This window comes from Aspergillus fijiensis (genome assembly GCF_003184825.1).
Source record: "Aspergillus fijiensis CBS 313.89 unplaced genomic scaffold BO72scaffold_43, whole genome shotgun sequence".
NCBI lineage: Eukaryota > Fungi > Ascomycota > Eurotiomycetes > Eurotiales > Aspergillaceae > Aspergillus > Aspergillus fijiensis.
In genome coordinates, this window is record NW_024469019.1 from 169,835 (window position 1) to 193,686 (window position 23,852).

At 45.8% G+C, this 23,852-nt stretch overlaps 8 protein-coding genes and 1 non-coding gene across 9 annotated transcripts in view; 6 read left to right on the top strand and 3 right to left on the bottom strand.

Moving 5' to 3' along the window:
- Positions 1-658, bottom strand: part of BO72DRAFT_188350 (putative C6 transcription factor) — a 3,620-nt gene extending 2,962 nt beyond the window's left edge. Inside the window, exon 1 of the mRNA XM_040939513.1 lies at positions 327-658. Within this exon, the coding sequence (XP_040798946.1) occupies positions 327-404 (78 nt within the window). The 5' untranslated portion in view covers positions 405-658. The remainder of the gene's footprint in view (positions 1-326) is intronic.
- Positions 659-2,851: 2,193 nt separating this feature from the next.
- On the top strand, positions 2,852-5,322 carry BO72DRAFT_470449 (repressor protein; the record flags this gene model as incomplete). Its single annotated transcript, XM_040947031.1, has 2 exons — positions 2,852-5,014; positions 5,071-5,322. 2 exons carry the CDS (start codon positions 2,852-2,854, stop codon positions 5,320-5,322), a joined length of 2,415 nt encoding a protein of 804 aa, XP_040798947.1.
- Positions 5,323-6,407: 1,085 nt separating this feature from the next.
- Positions 6,408-8,010, top strand: BO72DRAFT_188145 (DUF1996 domain-containing protein). The gene is made up of 4 exons (XM_040939511.1): positions 6,408-6,926; positions 6,984-7,105; positions 7,161-7,341; positions 7,401-8,010. Exons 1-4 carry the CDS (start codon positions 6,579-6,581, stop codon positions 7,803-7,805), a joined length of 1,056 nt encoding a protein of 351 aa, XP_040798948.1. The 5' UTR covers positions 6,408-6,578; the 3' UTR covers positions 7,806-8,010.
- Positions 7,979-8,924, bottom strand: BO72DRAFT_188224 (uncharacterized protein). Its single transcript, XM_040939512.1, has 3 exons — positions 8,689-8,924; positions 8,169-8,612; positions 7,979-8,104 (listed from the first exon to the last, which is right to left on the bottom strand). The coding sequence occupies exon 2, from the start codon at positions 8,603-8,605 to the stop codon at positions 8,216-8,218; it is 390 nt and encodes a 129-aa protein (XP_040798949.1). The 5' UTR covers positions 8,606-8,612; positions 8,689-8,924; the 3' UTR covers positions 7,979-8,104; positions 8,169-8,215.
- A 341-nt stretch (positions 8,925-9,265) lies between these two features.
- On the top strand, positions 9,266-10,648 carry BO72DRAFT_383478 (F-box protein; the record flags this gene model as incomplete). The annotated part of the gene is made up of 2 exons (XM_040941514.1): positions 9,266-9,411; positions 9,814-10,648. The coding sequence occupies 2 exons, from the start codon at positions 9,266-9,268 to the stop codon at positions 10,646-10,648; spliced, it is 981 nt and encodes a 326-aa protein (XP_040798950.1).
- Positions 10,649-10,918: 270 nt separating this feature from the next.
- Positions 10,919-12,651, bottom strand: BO72DRAFT_450222 (wax synthase family protein). The gene is made up of 2 exons (XM_040945202.1): positions 11,567-12,651; positions 10,919-11,490 (listed from the first exon to the last, which is right to left on the bottom strand). The coding sequence occupies exons 1-2, from the start codon at positions 12,399-12,401 to the stop codon at positions 11,045-11,047; spliced, it is 1,281 nt and encodes a 426-aa protein (XP_040798951.1). The 5' UTR covers positions 12,402-12,651; the 3' UTR covers positions 10,919-11,044.
- Positions 12,652-13,525: 874 nt separating this feature from the next.
- BO72DRAFT_450224 (uncharacterized protein) lies at positions 13,526-14,548 on the top strand. The gene is made up of 4 exons (XM_040945203.1): positions 13,526-13,616; positions 13,675-13,841; positions 13,907-14,199; positions 14,291-14,548. The coding sequence occupies exons 2-4, from the start codon at positions 13,819-13,821 to the stop codon at positions 14,488-14,490; spliced, it is 516 nt and encodes a 171-aa protein (XP_040798952.1). The 5' UTR covers positions 13,526-13,616; positions 13,675-13,818; the 3' UTR covers positions 14,491-14,548.
- Positions 14,549-15,518: 970 nt separating this feature from the next.
- pgxB (putative extracellular exo-polygalacturonase) lies at positions 15,519-19,488 on the top strand (the record flags this gene model as incomplete). The annotated part of the gene is made up of 9 exons (XM_040943228.1): positions 15,519-15,869; positions 15,934-16,101; positions 16,155-16,328; positions 16,374-16,619; positions 16,669-17,034; positions 17,554-17,642; positions 17,698-17,991; positions 18,067-18,525; positions 18,657-19,488. The coding sequence occupies 9 exons, from the start codon at positions 15,519-15,521 to the stop codon at positions 19,486-19,488; spliced, it is 2,979 nt and encodes a 992-aa protein (XP_040798953.1).
- Positions 19,489-19,908: 420 nt separating this feature from the next.
- BO72DRAFT_t206 lies at positions 19,909-19,981 on the top strand. Its single transcript has one exon. It is a non-coding gene; the product is annotated as a tRNA-Thr (tRNA).
- The last annotated feature ends 3,871 nt before the right edge of the window (positions 19,982-23,852 follow it).

Genomic DNA, 23,852 nt, shown 5'->3' on the forward strand with positions numbered 1-23,852 from the left:
GGGGAGTGGTTGACAAGGGGAGTGGTTGACAAGGGGAGTGGTTGACAAGGGGAGTGGTTGACAAGGGGAGTGGTTGACAAGGGGAGTGGTTGACAAGGGGAGTGAAGCGAAGGATACGAGTGGTAGATGGAAGGGGGCAAACATAAGCTCCCCGGCAGGGTAAATTCATGATGTGGGTGATGTAACAAATCGCAGCAACCCACGCGCGGCGGCTCGGGCGACAATACACCGATGGAGACAGATCAGGAAAGGTCGGGGGATTGTGGGATCAATGAATTGATAAAAGGAAAGTAATAAGTTAACATATGCACAGAAGAATGACTAACCTTTTTACTTCGACATCGATCACAGGCGCGAGATACCCTCTTCCGGCGAGGGGCTTTAGAATCAGAACCCTCGTCCATTGAGGAGGGTTATATGGTAGAAAGCAATGGCATAGCCATGTAGGGGTAGCAAAAGAGAATGGAGTGGTGGCTTTATTGTTGGCGCAGGGGAAGAGCGCCGACCTTCTGTGAGCCGAGTTAAAGAGACGAAGAAGCCGGGAGTAGGGACAATGAAGGCCGAAAAGGTGGTGTTAGTAGTGGTAAGTATTTAGTAGTAGTAGCAGCAGCAGTGGTAGTGAAGGTGGTCCTCGATTGGATTAGACTCTCGAACCGTGCATGGCCGCTTGTTATAAACGCAGTCGGGAAACCCAGGGCCCCAGAAGTCCAGATAGAGGTAGAAGGCGGGAAATTACGCAAGAATGGTCAGGAAGCCTTGGTAGGTATCAGTTGAACCACAGCCACAGACAGGGTCTCTCTGTCTGCTGCTTTTGGGTTGTCGTACTGTCGAAAGTGTTTGGGTCGGTCCAAGATGGGCAATGAATTGGGCCCGCCCCATCCTGAGGCAGCCAAGTTTAGAGATTTTTTTCTATTAGGGGGGAAATATGCCCGTCAGGGTCAAGGGTAGACTAGCGGACAATTAGTTTGGTCACTTGTTCTAGCAGCGGTCAAAGAGTCAAGAGTCAAGACACTGTTAGTGAGTGATGAACAGCGAACTGGAAAAGTGGAGTGGCGGGGGAAAATATCGGAACAAAAGTTCGGGAATGGACGAAGACGCGGAAGACGAGAGGAAGAAAGTCAGGCAGCACGCAGAGCGCAGGACGGAGTAGGAGTACGGAGTAGACTGGAGAGCTACTGTGAAGTGTGAGCTTACTGGAGCGATTCCGTCAGGAAGCTAACCTCAGGCGGCAAGGCCCCCCACCCCACGCCGGATCCCCACGGCTTCTCCACGATTCCACTGTGGGAAATTTTGAGAAGCTGCGAGAGCAGAAGTGGTCGTGGTCTGGCCGGGGTCGGGGTCGGTACAGAAAATAGCAACAGCATACATCCATGATACCATCCAGCACTGCCCTCCTGCTAAACTGTAAGTTAAGTACTGCATGGAGCAGATTAGGCAGAGGAGTATTCCGTACTACTACCTACCACGGCGTAGTCCTCTCGCTTGGAATACCACCAAAGTTTCGTTTACAAAAGTTGATTATCGGCGATAGTTAAACCAACCCAATGACAATAGTCAAAATTGCCGAGGACCGGCGCTCTGCCCCTCACCCCACAGAGGCGATATTGATGTAAATGTATGCACTGAAATCAATTAAGGCTCTGCTTGCGTAGTAGTGAAGGTTTCCCAGGAGGATCGATAATTAGATGGAGTACGTACGTAGTCCTGCGGCTCCAAGTGTTCACACCAACCCGTTTCCAGTTAAATGCTCCGGCTGTGCGCTGTCTGTGCCAGTGTGTCTATTATTTATTGCCCATGAATAATCTTGTCAATCTTAGTTACTCCCCAAGGACAGGCTGCTATAATTTTTGGGCCAGACTGGTTCGGCATCCCGATTTGATGTGGTCTGCAGAACTTCCATCCTAATGTCTACATTACCTTTAAAAACAAATGTATCCTCAAGCAATCATCACTTGCCTTCTGTCAATATGTGAAGTTGCCGGGTTTGAACAGGCTCAAAGTATGATATCAAAGCCATAAGCTCCTTCCGAACGCGAAGTTGAGGACACGATTCCCCATGCAGTAGTTTCTGCCTGCGACTAGAGTGGGGAGAAGAGGAGGGGAAGCAAGCTTTGCAACAAACCGTGGGTGGTGAGATACCATGATGAAAGGAGAGAGGAGCACCAACCAGATCGGCAAAGATCTTATCCGGAGTACGGTTAATGGCTAAGGTGGCAGGCGGTGACTTCTGACAAATGGCACCAAGGGAATTAATTATTGTGAGTGTGAGTGAGCCAGGGATGACAAGAGAGGAGGCGAAGATCTTCGCAAAAGCCCTCCTCCTCCTCCTCCTCCTCCTTCTCTTCTCCTCGTGGCTGGGAAATGCTCCGGCTCTGGGAGTTCGGTTCTGCTATAAACCTTCCACCGATCGCCCTGTCTTTACACACCCCATCATATCTTCCAAAGTAAACCAATCACAGCCTATCCGAATCAAGTCTTGAATTGGCTGTCCTTCGCAGCAGCATGCCCGCGGCCCCCGCTGACCGCCCTCGTCCTATTCTTCCCACCCCGCTATCTTCCCCAGGATAGCTTCTCCGCCGTCGCCGCCGCCGCTGCTGCTCAACTATCGATTGTTCTCCGCTCGCCCGCCCGCAACCACCTACATCATGGCTTGTATGGAATTGACTTGCAACAGCCGATAGACCTCTCACATGTGGCACTTGCCTAGCTCAGCTATACACTGACCGTACAGCTGCTCGATTACCGCACAACGAATCGTCCCTTTGCTCTGGGACCTCTGGGAGGAGCTTTCCCCGGTGCACCTGTTCAAGCTCGCGCTGCTCATCCTACAATCAACCTCTCACCAGACGCAATGCATAAGCAATCACCAGTCGACAAGCGTCGAAAGTTTGACCCGGATGCCTCCTTGGTGTTGGTGGGCATCCGAGGTTGCGGCAAAAGGTCTCTGGGGTTTGTCGCTGCTACTGCATTAAAACGACGATTCATTACTGAGGATCACTACTTCAAGGAACGCACGGGCTACTCGAGACATGATTATCTCAAGTGCTATGGGAGCCAAGAGTTTCAGAAGCGCGATATCGAAGTCCTCAAGTCCATGCTAGACAATCACCGCTCTCGGTGCGTGATTGAGTGTGGGCTGGGAAGTTTGACTCGTCCCGTGCAAGAGCATCTCCGGCAGTACTCGGCCACCAATCCAATCGTGTACATAATCCGTGATATGGATCGCATACAGAGTCTTTTAGGCTTGGAGGATCAAGCAGTCAAACTCATCGGTGAGGGTGATCCTCTGCATCGAACGTGCTCCAACTTCGAATTCTACAATATCGAAGACCGCTCCAGCTTAGCTGCCCAAACGGACGAAGGGACCCCCGATCGGCGCTGCGTCGATTATTCTTTCAAATTGAAAGAAGCCAAGGAAGACTTCACGCGTTTTGTCCGGTTCGTAACAGGCACCGATGTGGGCCACACCAGCTATGACTCGCCTTTTGTTCTTCTTGAGACGCCGCCAGAACTACGGTCCTATACGCATGCCATATTTGTCCGCTCTTCCGACCTTCTAGAGGGCACGGTGAAGATACCTGAGTTGGAATCGGGCGGGGATGCCATTGAGCTTTGCGTTGACCGCTGGGGTGTGGATATGGCAGCAACCATGAGCAAGCATGTTTCTTTGCTTCGAAGGAGCGCTCGCACTCCAATCATAATATCCATCGATACCACTTCGACAGGCATTGCTCAAGGCAACTCTGCGTCACAAGTCAGCAATGCGTATTTTGCCATCGTGGAGCATGGCCTGCGGTTGGGGGTCGAGTACTTGGCGCTCGACCTTAACCAGGACCGGTCTCAAATTAGCGAAGCGATTCGCACTAGGGGAAGGACCAAGATCATAGGCCAACGCATATTTCAGCCGTCGGCTCCCGAAAGCTGGGAAAGCCAAGCATGTTTTGACCTCTACCTTGAAGCCGAAAAGCTAGGCTGTCAGCTGGTCCGTTTTCTTCGCGTCATTACGGCGCGGGAGGAGAATGCGGCCGTTGTGAAGTTCACAAACAAGGTTCAGGCTTTACCTGGAGAACATCCACCGGTCATTGCCTACAACGTGGGCAGTTTAGGACGGACCTCCCAAGTGTTCAACTCCATTCTTACCCCCGTCACGCATCCCGCAATCGAGCGCTCCTCAGATAATGGACGCGACCCTCAGATCACTTCACGGGATGCTGTCCAAGCACTATTCCAGAGCTATGTTCTTGACCCCCTCAAATTTTGCATTCTGGGTGGCAATGTAGCCTATAGTCTTTCTCCCGCAATGCACAATGCTGCATTTAGACAATGTGGTATGAACCACACTTATACGATACCCGATTCTCCCTCCCTTGCGATTCTGGATCGGCTGGGCCGCGATCCGCATTTCGGAGGGGCGAGTGTGGTTCAGCCCTGGCGAGTACAGTTATCTCACAAGCTCGTGGCGAAGAGCCGCCATGTCGAGGCAATTGGCGCCATCAACACGATCATGCCATTACGGGCCAGCGCCGATGGCGCCATGTATTCCCTGCAAGAGCAAGCGAGTCGACGTAACCAGGCCGGGCCTGTGGTGGGGTGGTACGGAGAGAATACTGATTGGGTAGGTATTATGACTTGTATCAACCGCAATCTCTCCCCACGCAATGCAATCAGTCCCTTGAAAACAACGGGGCTGGTGATTGGAGCGGGTGGCATGGCTCGCGCGGCGGTCTATGCCATGCTTCGCCTGGGATGCCGAAAAATCTTTATATACAATCGGACATTGGCACGGGCTGAGAGTGTGGCTCGACATTTCAATTCTTGGGCAGCGTCTCAGGTGGACGCATCAGAAGTAGTATACGTGCTGGAATCACTCAAAGATGAATGGCCGGCCGGTGCTTGCCCTCCATGTATGATTGCATCCTGCGTACCAGCAGACCCTGACCGAGACGAACCGCCCGCCAATTTCGAAATGCCGATGCAGTGGTTGGGTAGCCCGACCGGAGGCGTGGTTCTTGAGGTAGGTTTCTTGGAGGAATCTGAAGTAGTTGGGCGTCGCTAATCTATTGAACCTAGTTCGCTTACAAACCATTGGACACGCCACTGCTACGTCAAATGCGTAGCATCAGAAGCGAGACGGGCCGGCCGTGGGTCTTGGTAGATGGGCTTGATAATGTAGTCGAACAAGCAATCTCGCAAATTGAGCTGATGACGGGACGCAAGGCGCCCCGGCGCTTGATGTTCTCGGAAGCACTTCGCAATTATGTCGGCGAAGACGGGCCTTTCGATGAAAAGACTATTCAGTCCCGACTTGAGCAGGTTCGTTGATCGGCCCGGGCATCTCGCCGGTGCGCAGCTGCTGCAGAATGACACATTGTACATATATTCCTGGGTTGACCTGCAAGTCTGAATAACAATGGTGAACGAAAGTTGGTAGTGCCCTTCTCCACAATTCATCCCCACCACGGATAGCTTCTCTTCTCATCCCGGTTTCCCACTCTCCACAATGGCTTGATAGGTCAACCACGACATGTGTAAAGTGATCGGGGAACAAGCACAGTGGGGTTTTCAACCCACTACTTTGCTAGCTCATTGGGCCAACTTTGCTAGGCGCCAGGCACCCATTTTAGCCAGTCCTCTTATTGCCTACCTTATCTCTGGGTCATAGAGGAGTCTACCTACGCCGACCATAACCGACTGGATCCGATCCATGTGCCTGATCTGACGGGGACCAGTGGCGCGGTGCAGAATGGTCATGGCATGATCATACCTTCAAAGTGTATGCAGGACGAAAATCAGGGCATACCTGCCTAATACCTATTTACTTGGCCCCTAAATCATCATCCAGCCAGTCGCCCGGATCCTTCAAGAAACGCTGATGCCTTGATTCCGCATAAATGATTACAGTCTGTATTTGGTGGGATGGTGGGATGGATGGTTGCGAGTGTGCATCCACCGCAATCAGGAGGGAGTGAAAACTGGACGAACAAAGCCACGGGCTCGGGAATGCATTGGATAGAGGGACGTGTTTACCCGCATTCGCTCAAACTCGATAACAGTTTAATTCGTGGATGATCAATCATTATTGACTTTTGGCTGCAAAGCATATATCGTCTCCAGTAATGAAAGATCAAGGTCCACACCTCCTTGTGCCGGTGCAAAGCTATGTCAAAATCAAAATGACAGACAAAATAAGGGGCTAGGAATGTATCCCAAGACCGCAAGCATGCGTTATCTAGCATCGCACGTCGCTGAAATTCCTCGAGGTATGAGCGGCATGGTATGGGTAACTGAGGTTACATGAATGGTATACTCGAGGCCTAACTCTGTTCCTTGCTCTGACACATTCCTTCATTCAGGACATAATCATTAGCGCTCACAAGCCTAGTCGTGATGGGATCAACCCGAAGCAAGCCGGCATGGGGATGCCTTTTCCGCACACGAAACAATATTATGTCCGCGACAACCCCAACCACATGCAGTTACACATGTTGAGACACAGCAAGGAAACTTTTTCCTCACACCACAAGGTCATTTGTTCCCAGCGCCGAGCTTAGGCCTCTTGACTTGATGTCGATATCAACATGAAGGCCAGATTGCCCCATGTCCATGTCCTCACCCCCCTCGTATCAATCCTGGCATTTTCCTGTCTCGCGACCAGCACAGAGCACACGACCGATGAATTCACTTTCAGCTGTGTCCCATTGACCACACAACTCTCCGATCCGATAGTTTCCCCAGGTGGAATATCGGAACATGTCCACGTGATTGCCGGAGGTACAGCATTCCAGAGGACAATGGGCGTCAACACCGCCCGCAACGCCCAAGAGACGACTTGCGGCGTAGCGATTGATAAGAGCAATTACTGGATCCCACAGTTGTACAATCAATTACAGAATGGCTCTTTCCAGCTCGTGGAGTATCAGTCGAGTGTATGATGCCCCTTCAGTAGTTCCTTTAGGCCGCGGCGAACTGACCCAGCCAATCAGGCTATATATTACCTCGACCGAGCGTGTGAGTATGGAGTTAATCTAACGAGCTGCGATACGTCGGAGTATCCATTGGCACCACCAGAAGGGCTGAGGATGGTAGCTGGGGATCCTGATCTACGGTTCGAACAACAGCACGGCCTTGATTGAGACCTCGTGACTAATGGAGAAGGACAGATCATACAATGACTCTGATTTAGCTCAGAAAGCCATATCGCACATGTGCATAGAGTATGACGGTAGCTCCAACGAAACAAAGCACTTCCCACGACAACCTTGCCAGATCGTGCGGTCGCAGGTCTTTATGCCTTCCTGCTGGGATGGTAAGAACCTCGATAGTGCGGATCACAAAAGCCATGTATGTGGAAACGACATAACATTGTTCATAGTTCCGGCTAATGTACTGTACACTTCCAGATGGCATATCCCGCGGTCGGGGATTATAATAAAGGTGTCTGTCCTGAATCTCACCCAGTGGCGATATACTCAATCTTCATGGAATTCTTCTTCAACACGGGTCCAATAGGGAGTCGCCAGAGCCTGGTGTACTCCATGGGTGACACAACTGGGTATGGATTGCACGGTGATTTCATTCACGGCTGGACCGACCAAGCTGCCCTGCAACAAGCTATGGACACCTGTACGGGGCCCAAGGGATTAGACGATCCTGATTGCTCGGTAACAAGAACCCAAAAGAGGGCCTTGACGCCCCTGTCGCAGCCTTTGGATGTTGAGGAGCCGAAGGATGAACTGGGACAGAGTGGACCTCTTGACAGCTTGCCGGGGGATAACCCTGTCATGTGGCCGGATGAGTCGGAGTGATATGGGAGCAAGTACGAACAATTGCGAAAGATTTGACCTCTCCCTCTTGAGATTATTGAGTGGAGATATTGACGATTTGGAAAGGGGGGAGACAATGGACGAATGAACGAATTTTGTCAAAACAAGACCAGACTGTTGTGATCTGTAGTTATCACTCGTGTTGGTGTGTATTGCAGTGGCGTTTGAAAAAAGTGGCCCCTCAAAGAAGCCCGGGTGCGACAGTTAAACCTCAGTAGCGTTGACTCCGCGCGGTCTTGCCCATCGACAGAGGCGAGTCGCAGTGAGGACTCTGATTGCTTCTTTGATTATTGCGCACCAGCTGATCAGATTGAGATAAGTGATGTAATGTGATGGCAAACGAACTTTCCCAACACCGAATTTCCAACGCTCGAAAGATCGCCATGCAACCATCAACTCAGATAGCCCATACCCTTTCTCCACCACTTCCAAACCCCCCGCTGCTCCATCAGGCCCCCAAATTCCTTGACTGAGTCAACTTCAGAGACGCCAGGCCTCTGCTTGGGGGGGTCGGTCCGCTCTCTAGCGCTATTTTGTTCATACTCAACCTCCAACAGCCCCGGTCGAGTTACCAGCTGAAAATCCTTATACCTCAAATTCCGCACGACATTCACCCACGACTCGACGGCGTCTTTGTCTCTCGCTTCCACATACATAATCCCCGGACAACCTCCGGAGCGCAGCAGCACGAAGCAATTGTGCATGTCGGCTGCCCGTTTGAGGGCGGAGACCTTCTTGCGCGAGGTGATGTGATGGGTGCGGATCAGAGCATTGTAAAACATCTTACGTCTTTGGGGAAATTGTCAAGCATAAGTTGCATTAGTAGGTGGGGTTTCAAACAGGACTGGTCCCCTGTTAGACTGACCCAAGCCTGACAATTGTTTGCCTTTCAAAGGTTGGCGTTGATTGTGTTTGTTGAGGTCAGGAAAAGATGTTGCTGATTGGAAGAAGACGAGCGGACCGCGGGCTGTTTGGTCGGTTTGCAGGTGACGTCACGATGTGTTATTTATTCTCCTCCCAATCTGGAAGGAGTTGTGAGGCGGCGGCGCCCCCGAGATGAGCAACGGCGATAAGAAGGCTCAACTTGCATGAGTCGCGCCGCATTGCATCTATCCATGAACATCCTTCTAGGTAACTCTCAATAGCTGAATCACATATTTTATCCCTCCACTTTTAAAGCCGCCTAGGCGCATATCTCCTCATCAAAAAATGAAATCGGGAGTGTCTATCTTGTACTGAGAGGTGAGTATCTTCAGAGGACTCTCATATGACGAAAAGCCGGTGTCCGTAACTGGGATTAACAAATTCACTCACAAGAGGCACGCGTCTGCTCGAGGTGCTTGCATCTATGCGATGGACCTGGTAAATTCTGACTATATCCTTCAGCGCGGTCAAATCTCATTGACTAAGGTCTTGTCATCGAGTAACTTATGACCATGACCATGGCTCAACTCGAAACGCTGCCCACTGAGACTCTGTTGGATATCATTTCTTGCCTCCGTGGTCCCCGTGATGTGAGAACGTTACTGAATCTCTGTTTAACGTCGAAACGACTGTGGATGATCACACAACCTTTCCTTTATAACGTGTTCTACAAGTATGTCTTCGATCATAACAACGGGATATATGTGAAGCGAGCGAGCCGCATCTGTCCCCTTCTCGCTTTCGCTAGAACCCTTGCGTTGCGACCTGACCTGGGTGGACAAGTATTTCGTCTCTGCATCAATGCGAATCACGACCCTTCAGACTCGGTTGGGGAATGGTCAGCAGCGGTTAGGAACGAAACCATCGCAGTGCTGAACAGCGTCATCCACCAGAAGCGGATTCCCTGCCGGCTCGACTATGTGACTGCCATAAACGGTGCAAGAATGAATCCGCTGATTGTGGTCATTGCTGCTCTCGCTCCGAATCTTGAGAACTTAGATCTTGTGAGCGGCCGCGAAGGTCTGAGAGGCTTGAGGCCACTTTATCTCCCAGGGCCTGATGGTAGACCTGCATATCTGTCTAGGTTGAAGTCTCTTCACATAAAAGATAAGTTAAAAATGCGACATCCGACTATGCCGGAAGTGGTCGACTTAATGTGCTTGCCTAGCCTGAAGGAATTCTCCTTGGCGTTTTGCGAGGGCAACGGCTCTGGGTGTCCATTCTTTGAGCTTCCACCCGGTTCTTTCAAATTTTCCGAGTTACACCTCATAAGAGCTTCACTGGATGCAACACGACTGACAAATATCATGCGGGCGTGTGAAAATCTCGAGGTCCTCGCATACGAAACAACGGTGCCTTGGGATGCCCGAAGGAGGGTGAGCTGTCAGTTCCCAGCCCCGGCGCTACTTCCCTGTCTGGAGCCTCAACGTCAAAATCTCAAGTCGCTGCGCGTCGACCTGGATGTGGCCAACCCCATAGCCATTGAGAAATGGCATCGTTGCCCCCAGTACGGAAGTTTCCGGGCATTCGAGAACCTCAAGCACTTGGAGGTGGAGCAAGGCATACTACATGATTTCGGCAATTTGCCACCCAATATCGAGACTGTCACAGTTCTCGCTTGCGATTATCCAGTCTATGACATGATGGCTGGATTGGCTGAGTATTGCAAAAATGACTTTTCACGTCTAGAACTTGTTTCTCTGAGGCCCAAATTCCCTCCTGCGAGCGGCTTGCTCGGTATCCCTGGCGCGTACGCCTTCAACGATCTGGAGGATGATGATTGGTTTCGAGAGCAGTATAGAGTCGGTTGCGCAACTTTGGATACTATTGTCAATGACGTCAATTTTGAACTCGAGGTCGAGTGCGATGGGTGGGAAATGTATCAACACGGCGAACTGTGAACTGGCCACCGATGGCGAATAGAGGAGACAAGTGTTGGAAGGGATCCAGTGGACCCAGTATTTCTTTTTGGTACGATTGATATCATATGGACCCTTTGTACGAAAGTATCTCCCCTACAATCTTTCAGGACAAGCTTTTCCGTCTAACAAGACTGCTTCAGAGCGTGTCCTGCAGTAGGTGAAGTATACGGGTTCTATGTGGAAATGCCATATTGAACGATTTTGGTAACAACAATGAAAATCATAGGCACGGAGGCTAGATACAAAAGTCCATAGTGGTGATACAATATCTTTATTGATTCTAATATCAGTTCTCAAATATCGAGGAGCGTCCGTTGCGCGTGTAAGTCACCTGCAAAAATCATATCCTGTGTGACTTGATGAGATAGTAGGATCCTAAACATCAGCTGCCAGCTTCCACACACTGACCGGAAGCGGCACCGATCCGATAGCCTCGGGCAGCTTGCTATGATCGAGAAACCATGGGCTGGTGATGTGGGCCCATCCCATGACAAAGGCCATATTAACCAGCCAGATCGCCAACCGGGAGAACACATTTTGAGGGAGAAACAGCGGAAGAAAGCGATCAGAGAGGAGATGTTGCGCGGCGATGCAGAGCGGCAAGATGCAGAAGAAGGTCATCATCATACTGACTGCGAAGACGTCCTGAGAAACTGCGTACGTTCCGGCCACATGCACGACACCGGACACAAAGAACGTCAACGAGATCACCAGGAAGCGCTGCAGGCCCATTGGGATCGGTTTCACAGGCATGATGGCCGCGCGGGAAAGCGCCAAGAAGGGATTGCGACAGAGGTCATGCCACATCTTGCCCCAGATATCTTGATCGAAGACAACAAATAGATCTCTAGTCAGCCAAAATATCAATCTCAGGGTGAAGAAGAAGTGTGATCATACCACGCAAATTGAACGCGAGCAAATGCCGGACGGATCCAAAAACCGGTGGATACATCCAAGGCTCTCCCGCATGCTTGGAGGTGAAGACCCTGACCAAGCCCACGGAAAAGACCCCGACGGCGGAATGAATCCCATCGACGAAGGCATAAGCGGCGATCCAACAGCCGGGGGACAGCAGGTACCTCCGCACGACCACCTCGCTGGTCGCGGGGGAGACATGCCAGCCCAGTACGCCGTTCAGGAAGCCGTCGACGCTGTCGCACAGCCGCGGGTAATTGCGCGCGAACGCGGCCTGGTAGGTGTCCATGGCCAGGTACGCGAGGAGGACGGTCCAGAGATGGGCGCGGAGAAAACTGCTGCGGTCTCCCACCGCCACGACGACCATGTTCCTGTGCTCCGGCACACAGTGATCGCCGCCCGCCTCGCCTTCCACGGGCCGCAGCGGCGGGAGATACTTGGTGGAGCCGTGATTCCAGCCGATGGCGCGCGGGTTGGCGATCAGATCGCAGACGCGCAGGAACCGGCGGAAGCCCAGGGCTCGCGGCAGGGGCTCCCAGGAGTACAGGATGGACGAGGACACATGCGAGACCTTTTCCAGATGTTCGAGTTCATCGAGATCCCGCAGGATCAGCAGCTCCACGGCGCGGATGATGAACGACACGCTCATGAAGGCATTGGTGTATGTCACAAAGTCTCCGTGGCTCTTGAGGGGGACAAAGATGGCATGCAGCGCACTCAGAACCAGAGCCCCGAAGAGTGCGGGCTTTAAACCGGGGATCACGGAGAATTTGACCTGCAGGAACAGGGTCGCCACCAGCAATGGTAATGTGAACATCTTGACTGTACAAAGGGGGGAGGGGGTCCGGGATCTCTGTTAGCAAAGCTATGTTCACAAGGTAATTTAGCAAGGATCTTTTTTGCTGAAGAGATAATCTAAATGCCAACAACATCAAGAAAAAGAAGGAACACGGTGTATAAGATTATTAGACTAGTGCACATTACATCGCATCGCATCGCATCGCCGTGGCAGCGCAACGCAACACAACACAACACAGCACAGCACAACCGCTGGAGTTCAGTTAATATTTTATCGGTCTGGCCGCAATGCAGGCTGGCTGGTGGTGAGTGCGGCTGAGGATCCGCGATGCTCCGCTTCATTATTAATAATCGCAGCCTTGTCTCGGACTTTAGACGCTGGTCGGATTCTACATTGACCCGACTGGGGGGTCCCATGGGGACGCGGTTCTCGCTGGGACCCTTTCAAGTTCTTTCTACAGATTGTCTGTGAACGTGGGGATCTGGCCCATGGTAGCCATACATAAAAACGTTATGGCTAGATGTGCCGAGGTGGCGCTCGGTCGACCCCGGAAACCGGAATATCGCAAGCTTACGGATGATGCGGGCTGCTCTTCATGGCCTTGTTGGTAAAGGGTTGGGTGGCGGCTCTGGGTAAAGTGCATTCTCTCGAAGTAAAAGTACTCAAAAGACAAACCTTCTTAACCTACTTACAAATATGCTATGTACATACATGGGCATGCTAGTTCCACAAGCTAAGATGGCATCTTGTCCGACGTTTGACAGGAGATATCAAAGGTGGATCTGATAAGCGCGCTTGCCCGGGATAAGCCAAGCGGTGATCGATGATGACTGTGAGTACTACTGTACTGTGTACTGCCTGGCGCTTTTATCGACTCATACCAAGAGGTCGTCATTTTGTTTGTAGAAGAGAAGTGGCAACAAAGCGTCAAAAGTCCTTCGCAATGATCTTTTCAACCTTTGTTGCCTGAATGCAGTCAGCAAGCATCTGAGCCAGTAATGACGTCATGGGACCTCAGCATAGAAACACTGTAGTTAGTTAGCAAGTCACAAGCTGTAGTCAGCAATACAAGGACCTAACTAACCTTTGATGCCTGGTTCCTGTCTTTGTTTCGTTGATGTTGGGTATATGTCAGAGCCGAAGCCGGTCTCCAGCAATTCAGAAGAAACTTGGAGGCCAAGATCGAGGCCAATAGAACCGCATCACTTCACGCCACCTGTTGGTTGCATACAAGTACAGTTCACACACCCCAATTCTCTGGTGCAAAGCCTTCAGCCAAGATGTCATGCAGTTGTACAGCCCATGTAGATCATAGGCTCAGCCTCAGCACCTCGCGGGATGTCATCCCCATATATACCATCAGTTCAGCAACTAGAACCCCTTGATTCTTTGATTCTTCCCCAATAATACAATCGGCATAGCGGCAAGACACAAGATGTCCGACCATCCAGCCACTGCGTGAGCCGTATCTCAAGACTTGTTGCAAATGCTGTTATCTCTGTACTGTACTCACGACCTCGCAGATCCCTCCTGACCACGCTCGGCCTCCGCGCGACTCCCTCCTCACCCACCCCCAACCACGCAGCAGGTTATATCATCGGCAACTGGTTCCTCGCCCACGGAATACTCAACCCCCGAGCAGCCATACGACGACTCGGGCAAGACCACAATAATGCTCCACGCGAGAATCTGCTCAAATACGGCGAAGCAGCCGTGCAAGCCGGCAAGATCACCCGAGGCCAACTGAACCGACTCAAACGGCGGGAAGCTGCCTACGAGAATGTCATCGAGGGGTTTCCGCTATTTATCGCCGGGGGTACGCCGTTTGTCTCTATCAACCATCCTCCAGGAAGCAAGAAATGCTAATTTTTGGAACCCCCTTCTTCCCGAGGGGGTGGGCTGAACAGTCCTTCTCGCCCTTCACGCAGGTGTCCCGACCGAGATAATCAACTGGATTGGGTTGTGGTTCTCGGTGATGCGGGTGGCATATGCAACCGCGGCCGTGGCGATTGAATCGGAACCACTGAACTTTGTGCCGTCGCTGCTGTGGTGGTTGGGCAACGTGAGTTGCCTCACAGCGTTGATGTTGGCAGGGAAGAGGCTGTGATTTTTCTTCCTCTTCTTGAGCTGAACAAGCTCTTTTGGGAAAGCTTCGCGAGTGGAATGGATTCAAAATCAGGCCGTGTTGGCCATCTGAATACTAGTAACAGAAGTAAGAAAAATCGTACGGGTTCATGTTTCCGATGAAAGTGGGGGAGGTTGGGGACGCCAAATCTGCGGGGGTTGCCGAGGTTGAGGCGTTGGGGAAATTTGAGGGTCGCGACGATCTTTCAGGGGAAGTCCTTTGCTTTGATGGGTTCGTAAAGGCAGTCGAGTCTTGCGTGTCCGTTATCCGATTTCTGGTACCCACCATCTTCAATTCACAATTAGTCACTGATCGAGTGCATGGTTTTTTGTGCTCGGAAATCCATCGCGTTGTTCTAGCGGAAACTTGAAAGAGAGCGATATCGGGGACTAACCCCGGATGTAACTTCTCCTTCTATAAGTCGTCACCACATTGCTTTTGCGGGGAAGAGTTGGACTTGTTGGCACTGAGTCAATATACTTCTGTTGAATGTCCACCTTGGCTTAATATCCTTCTCGTAATCGACCAGCCTCTCACCGCATCATCAACCCGTGCTGATGAGTCTGGTTCAACGAGCCAAGTCTGCATATTAACCTGGACCGTTTCTATTAGATTGATACAAAGTCATATCCCGACCTGCAGGCTCAGTCAATAACCGTTCCATCCATTGGTGGAAGATCCTCCAAGTCCGAGCAACGATCCGGGGAAACTACCCCAGGACCAGTGCATTCCCAAATCTTGGTACGGAGCTGTCAAAAAAAGAGCCAAGATGCCTAGCCATGACATCAGTCAAGGTAGCTCTTCAGGGCAATTCCTACAGGTGGAGAAATCAAGCTATGCCCCGGAAAGATTTCCCCAGACTTCTTTCCCCAGCGGAGGGGAATCTAGGGGGTGATGCAGGCGGTCAATATAGATCCTGATGTCAAGGACAGGCATAAATAACCAGACTGGGACGGTCGCTCGAGAAAAGGTTGAGTAGTACAAGCTCAATTGCAAGTGATAAGTCAATCATGAAGCTCGTTTCAATTGCTGCGCTTCTCCTGGGCGCCGTGCCTGTTGCCGTGAACGCCGCTGCCGTGGGCGGAACCCCCAATGGAGCCAAGATCATACCAGTCTCTGATGCAGCTGGCTTGAGAAGTGTGGGAGCGCATTCTTCCAAGTACCCGAACCGCAAGACTGTGACAATCCGTCCATCCAAGAACGACTACGACGATATCTCGAGTGATTTCCTTTGGGGAATCAAGCAGGCCAACCACGGCGGACGGCTGCTGCTCGAGAAGGGCAAGAAGTATGTGATTGGAAAGAAGTTGGATCTGACATTCTTGGACAATATTGAGGTGCAGCTGGAGGGTGAACTGAAGGTATGTTATCCAATGCTCGGAGGCAACCCTGGGGAGGCAAGATAACTGACCCAGATGGTTGTAGTTCACGAACAACATCACCTACTGGCAAGCAAACAACTACTACTATGACTTCCAAAAGTCAATCACATTTTGGCGCTGGGGTGGAAACGATATCAAGATCTTCGGCAGTGGCACGTTGAACGGCAACGGACAGGCTTGGTACAATGCGTTTGCTGGACTCGAGATCTTGGTAGGTTTTTTTCACCTCTCGCATAAGCTCAATGTTCAGGGCTGACAAGGCAGGACTCCTCCAACACCTTCTACCGGCCGATTCTGTTCCTGACCGACAACGCGACACGTGTATCTGTGGAGGGTATCACACAGTTGAATTCGCCATGCTGGACCAACTTTTTCGTCAACACCAAGGACATCTCCTTTGATGATGTGTATATCCATGCTTTTTCGACCAACGCTTCGGTATGTCAAAGCGCGTCAGGCCCCGAAAGCTGGCTAACAGCATAGGCTCTCCCGAAAAACACCGACGGATTTGATTCGTACAACGTCGATGGCCTGACGGTCACCAACACCCGCGTCGATATCGGCGATGATTGCTTCTCGCCCAAACCCAACACCACCAACATCTTTGTCCAAAACCTGTGGTGCAACAACACGCACGGTGTGAGTATGGGCAGTATTGGACAATACCCAGGAGAACTGGACATCATTGAAAACGCCTGGATTGAGAACGTGACGCTGCTGAATGGCCAGGTAGGTGCAACTAGACAATTGTCTTGTTGATCGAGGCTAACAAACATAGAACGGCGCTCGACTCAAGGCCTGGGCTGGACCAGATGTGGGATACGGTCGCATCAACAACATTACCTACAAGAACATCCAGATTCAGAACACCGACAACCCAGTAGTGCTGGACCAGTGCTACTTCGACATCAATGCCACAGAGTGCGCCCAGTACCCGTCTTCTGTCAACATCACGAACATCCTTTTTCAGAACATCTGGGGTACCTCCTCAGGAAAGGAAGGTCTAGTGGTTGCCGATCTAACGTGCTCGCCTGCCGCTGTCTGCACGAATGTCACCCTGCAGGATGTCTCGCTGACGAGTCCGGCGGGCAGCCCGGCGGAGATTATCTGCTCTGGCATTACGGGGGGCATTGGAGTGGATTGTGTGGATGAAATCAACTCAACCTCGACCAAGCGATAGTTTCATTGTTAGTGTGACCTATCAAGCATAACTGATTTCATTTCTGGCGTGTCGAGTACCTTGTAGGTATACGCAACGGGACCTTGCAAGCAAGGACCTTGGGAGCGGCCGTCACCAATCAGAACAATGATGATAAATTGCAATCATGAGAGCACCTTGGTAGCTTGCATCTATAAGTATAGAAGTGTACAGTAGAGATATTTGATGGAAATCTGGTGAGACGTGCCAATTCTTTCTCTATAACGAGCCTTGGCGCAGCCGAACGAAGATGGTCATTGACTCGGGACGGGAGACTCTCTCCTACAAGGCGGGTGAGATCAAGGCGGATGCCTCATCTAAGCCAGATACCAAGGATATCAACATCACACTGGATAAGGAGAGCAGGAAGCCACTTCCTGTGACTCTCCTCTCTGGGTTCCTGGTTCGTCATTCAGCATTCAGCATGAGAATTTCGTCGAGCTCTAGGTACTGATTCACGAACAGGGCAGTGGAAAGACCACTCTCCTCGAGCATATTCTCCAGTCGCCTGACCATGGCCTTCGCATTGCTGTAATTGTCAATGACATGAGCAGGTAAGTCTCCCTTGGCACGCTCATCCAGGGCTCTGCTAACGAGAGATCCATGCAGCCTCAACATCGACGCCACCCTTATCAAACACCACACCGTCTCCCACACCAAAGAGTCCCTGATCCAGCTCCAAAATGGCTGCATCTGTTGCACACTCCGGGGTGATCTTCTCTCCGAGCTCGCGCGCCTGACCACCCAGAAAGAGGTCGAGTACGTCGTTATCGAAAGCACAGGCATTAGCGAGCCCATGCAAGTTGCCGAGACATTCACAGAGGAGTTCAGCACCGCGATGGTTCAAGCCGAAGCTGAGGGAGGTGTATTAGACGAAGAAGGCAAGAAGATTTTGGATCAGATGTACTGCCACCCAAGTCTTCCTCCCCCCCCCCCCCCCCCCCCCCCCCGCAATCATCCACTAAAACTTGCCCACAGAAACACCCTCGGTGGTCTCCACCAACTCTCCACCCTCGACACGACAGTAACAGTCATCGATGCCTTCAACCTCCTCTCGAACCTTGACACCACCGACTTCCTGTCCGACCGCTACGGTGCGGACACGATCATCCCCGAGGACGAACGCACCATCTCCGACCTGATGGTCGACCAGATCGAATTCGCGGACGTGATCCTCATCAACAAGATGGATATGCTGGCGTCGCGGCCGCACGACCGCGACCGGATCATGCAGCTCGTGACGACGCTGAACCCGTCGGCGAAGGTCCTGCAGACGAGCTATTCCCGCGTCGACGTCAAGGAGATCCTGGGCACGGGCCGGTTTGATTTCCTCAAGGCGGCGTCCGGGGCCGGGTGGTTGCGCAGCTTGCACGAGATGAGCAAACTGAAGATGGGGAATGGGGAGGAGAGGTGGGCGCCTACGCCGGAGACTTTGGAGTGAGTTTTACGATCCCCTGGTGACCTACCTCACCGTTCTGCGGTTTGTTCCGTTCCGGATCTCAATTCAGAGAGAATATCCTCGGATGATTTGCTGATCAATCTTTTGTCCTCCCTCGTGGGAAAAACAGGTATGGAATCAACAACTTCGTCTACACTGCGCGACGGCCTTTCCATCCTCGCAGATTATACAACCTGCTTCATGACAAGTTCATTATCCTACAGAATGCGGCTGATGATGCTGGTGCTGATGATGAAGAAGAAGAGGAGGAGGAAGAGGACCAGGAAGAAGACGCTACCGCTGAATCCGACACGGAAATGCACTCCGATTCGGAGGAAGAGGAGGAGGAAGAGGAAGACCCGACCCAGCCCACTCCCCAAGAGATTCTAGCCAACAAACGCGCGCACCCCCTCCTCCAACCCCTCCTGCGTTCCAAGGGCTTCTTCTGGCTCGCCACTCGACCCTACCAGTTCGGCGAATGGAGCCAGGCCGGCGCCATGTTGACGTTGAACTGCGGGGGACCGTGGTTCGCCGAGGTCCCGGACGAGGCGTGGCCCGAGGACGGGGACGTGCGCAAATCCATCGAGGAGGATTTCCAGGGCGAGTGGGGCGATCGGCGGCAGGAGATCGTGTTCATTGGGGAAGGGGTGGATGTAGACGGGGTAACGGGTCTGCTGAATGAGTGCCTGTTGAGCACTAAGGAGATGAAGAAGTGGGAGAAGGTGATGAGGGACCGGAAGATGGAGAGGGGGGGGAAGCAGAAGGTGATGGCGGGGATCTGGGAGGATGGGTGGGAAGAATGGCCTGCTGTTGATGAGAAGGATGAGGATGAGGGAGAAGATGAAGACGATGAAAATGACGATGTCGAGGAAAAGACCGAGGATGGGAAGAAGAAAAGGAAGATCAGCGAGTTTATGCACGGAGGTCATGCCCACCACGGGCACTCGCATAAACATAAATAATTACATGTCTGGGTAGATGGCAGTAAAAGCATGAATAATATCTCTGTTCTCACAATGAACCTGTACAGGCTTTGGCGGACCTGCTATTTTATTTACTAATCGAAGGTATTGTTAAAGTTTAGTGAAACAAGACCGGACAATGTATATATATTGATGCCTTGTTGGTTGTCCAATCGTGTAAACAGTAAGTTTATAGTAGAAACATTTCTTGCTGTGGGTATCTGGATTCTTATTACTATAGGTATATTGGCGTTCCTTCACTCTCGTAGCAAATATGGGTAATGCCGTTTGCAGTAGGTAAAGATTTGGTTCATGGAGAGGGCTCCGCACAAAACATAAGGTCTACACAATTGCACAATTTTGGTCTTTCTCTATGAAAATCTACATATTCTGAAAAATGAATTGCCTAGCATCCAATCAGCTCGCATGGCTTAGATGGTAAAGCGCAGCACTAGTAATGCTGAGATCCTCGGTTCGAGTCCGAGTGTGAGCAATTATTCTTTTTGCGTCTCATTTGTTTCCAATTGACATCCAAACTCCTCATATAGAAGAGTATCTCTTATTGCCTCGGGGTACAGCTGATGGCGTGTCGAAAGGCGGTCATGAGATTACATGATCAGTACGTGATGCTTCTATCCGACCCCGCATGTGAACACAGGTCACGGCAGCTTTTTTTTAGGGTGGTGTGGAACGTTTGCCGTGCATATAATACTAAGACCATTACTAAACAGTTTTTTATTCCACGCGATTCTATAAATTACTATTTCTTATTATTAAAAATTATCTTTTTTATATATTTCTACTATTCTATTATATATAATATTTAAAGTACTTTTTAAGTACTTTCTAAGTACTTGTAAATAATAGACTTTTCTAATATAATTAAACTTAGTTTCTCGGAGAAAAACAACTCAGTCTAGATAATTAAATAAATACTTATTAACTATTTAGCAAGTACTTAGCAATTAACCAGTTATTTGAAATATATTATTTTTAATCTTTTTAATTTAGATAAAGATATTTTCTTTAACTATTTAGTATATTAAGTATATTAATAATCTTTTTAAGTATCTAAAAACTAAACTATATAGATATATATATATATAGTTTTTTTATATAGACTTTCAGAGACTGAAATCAGAGTATTAATTAATAATATAAGTTTTTAAATAATTAGTAAGTATTTTCTAAATACTTACTAATTATTTAATAAATCCAGTATAATAAATACCAGACAAACGGTTTAAAACAAACAGTTTTTTTTATTTTTTCTTTAATATTAGATTAAAAAATAGTTTTAAAGATATTTTAATATTTTTTAATATAAGTTTATTAGTTAATCTTTTTTATTCTATTATTATATCTTTATTAATAAAAACTTTTAGAATCTTTTCTAAGACATCCGTAAAAATATAACTATTTTGGAAACTGATACTGGAAAAAGAAACGCGTACAGATAAGCACTTGCAAAATACTTATAAAGTAGTTGGAAAGTACTTAACAGCTATTTTAATAACCCAGTTTCTTTAAAATCCGCAGCTTGAAGACTTTTACTATTAATATAATATATTTATACTTACTAAACTATATCCCAGCTTTTATAATAAAAATAAGATTATTCTTATTATTTAGAAATAATAGATATTAGTATATCTAAGTAGGTAGAATATTAATAGTCTAATTTTTTTATTAAATATTAATTTTTTTATATAGATAAATATTTAGTAACTACTTAACAGCTACTTAATAAATACTTAATAACTAATACTTAAAAAATTTAGTTATATATTTAAAACTAATATTATAATATAAATAGAACTATAATCTTTTTTATTCTTAAAAAGCAACTTCAGCTTCTTACTTATTTAAAATTATTTAAAATTAATATATTCTATAAGCGGCTAAAATTAAGTTAAATAAACAAAATACTTTTTATAATATTCTTAAAAGACCAGAATAAAAATAAGTAGTTTAAAAGTACTTAAAACTATTTATTAAATACTTATATATAGTTATTATTTTTTTATATTTTTATAACTATAAATACTGCTAAAAAATATTATCTACTTTTTAAAAAAGCTTTTTAATTTTTAAAAAAGATTAATAGAAAGTCTATTTTTTTATTCTATTTATAACTCTGGATTTTATAGAGTTATTCTTAATATAAATATTAAATAGTATAGTAATAAATATTTACTAACTATTTATTAAATATTTTATAAATATTTATTAATTATTTAAGATTTAGGTACTATTTTTTAGAAGTTAATTTATTATATCGGGATTATATATAATAATTATAATATTTTATTATTTTTTGCTATATTTATTTTTGCTGTATAATTATAAAAACTATTAAAATAAGATATAAAGACTCTATTTATTATAGTTTTTATAATCAAATACTAGATTTTTTAAACTATAAAACTAAGAATAAATTTAATAAAATAATTAATTATTTTATAAATACTTACTAATTATTTTATAAATACTTGCTAAGTACTTACTAACTATTTATAAAATATAAATAAAAGTTTATCATTAACTAGACTATTTAAAAAAATATTCTAATTATTAAAATAGGCTTAATTAAGACTTACTCTAATATTTCAATTTTTTATAATAAATTATATAATTATATTAATATAGTTAAGTAATCTTACTAAAAATCTTATATTTTTAGAAAATATCTAAGTTTTATAAAAGTAGTAAAAAATAAGTAGTTTTAACTACTTACCAACTATTTATTAAGTAGTTGGTAAATATTTTATTAAATAAAAAATAATAATTTAGATTTTTAACTCTATAAAACTTAACCAGAATAATATTAAATAATATAATAGTTATTATAATTTTAATCTATATTATTTATATTATACTTTTATTATTAAGGCTAATTATCTTGTGGTGTATATTGTGTATAGCAATATTCTGCCGACCCGTCTCTAACTGCTTTTATTACCGCCTATAACAGCAGAACTTTAATTAGCCAAATATCTAATTTTTTATTTTTAATAATAATTAATTTATTTATATATAAACTTTGTCTTTACTATATATAGTAGTATATCCGGTTATCTAGTATAATATTTATATCTAAGATCTATACCGGTTTATTTATTATATTCTAAATTTTTTATATTGTTTTTCTGTTTTATTAATTTTTAGACTTGCTATATTAATTTTTTAATATTATATATCTGCTGATTATAAGATTTTTGTGTTCTACTTATTATATCTGTTTTTTTTATTTTTTATTATAAATTATTTAACTTCTTAATTCTTACTTTAATTTACTAAATCGATTATCTAATTTATATATATTTTGGTTTTATTAAATTAATCTGTTTTATATCTTTATATTATATCTTTTTTGTATTATTTATTTCTTATTTTTATATTCTAGACTGTTTAATTATTCTTTTATTTATATATTCCGATCTAATTATTTTTATATATTATTATTTTAATTTCTTATAATAATTTTAACGTTTATATATTAAAACTAGAATATTAAATTATCTAGTTTTATATTTACTTAGAAAGTCTTTTATATTTATATTTTAATATTAATATACTTTAATAAATATATTATATTTTATCTGTTATAAATCCTTCTGCTTTTTAAAAAAATTAAATATATTCTTTTACTTAAAATATTAATAAAAATATTATATATAAAAATATTATTTAATTTCTTATTTAAATTAAATCTATTTTAATCTTATTTATATATATTAAATAGTTAACTGGTCTAAATATTTAAAAAGTTTTTAATAATTATATTAAACCGGTTCGACTATTTAGCTGTATATAATCTTATATATTAATTTTAATATCTTAATTTATATTTTAAATTTTTATTCTAAAATCTTTATTTATTTTTATATCTAAATCTACTTTTATATTTTTTATATCGACTATATCAATTATTTTTATACTATTTTTAATTATTAAAAATCTTTTAATATTAGATATATTATCTAGAAGCACTAATACCGAAAATATTAAATCTAAAAATATTATATTTATTAAATAACCGAAAATTATTATATCCAAATTTCTAAAAACTAATTTTAATATTTTTATAATACTTTATATATTTTAATATATTTCTAAATTATTATATCTAGATTTTATATAATTAATATATTTATTTATTTTTATTTTTTATTTTTTATTTTTATATTCTAGGCCGCCGGCTAAATTAATATATATTATTTTACTATCTAGTATTCTTTTATATTTAGTAAATTTTTATTATTAATATTTAATTAAGAGTTATAATTTACTTTACTAATATAATTATTCGAGTATATTTTATTTAAATATCTTTAATTTTTTATTTTTTTATCTAAATATTT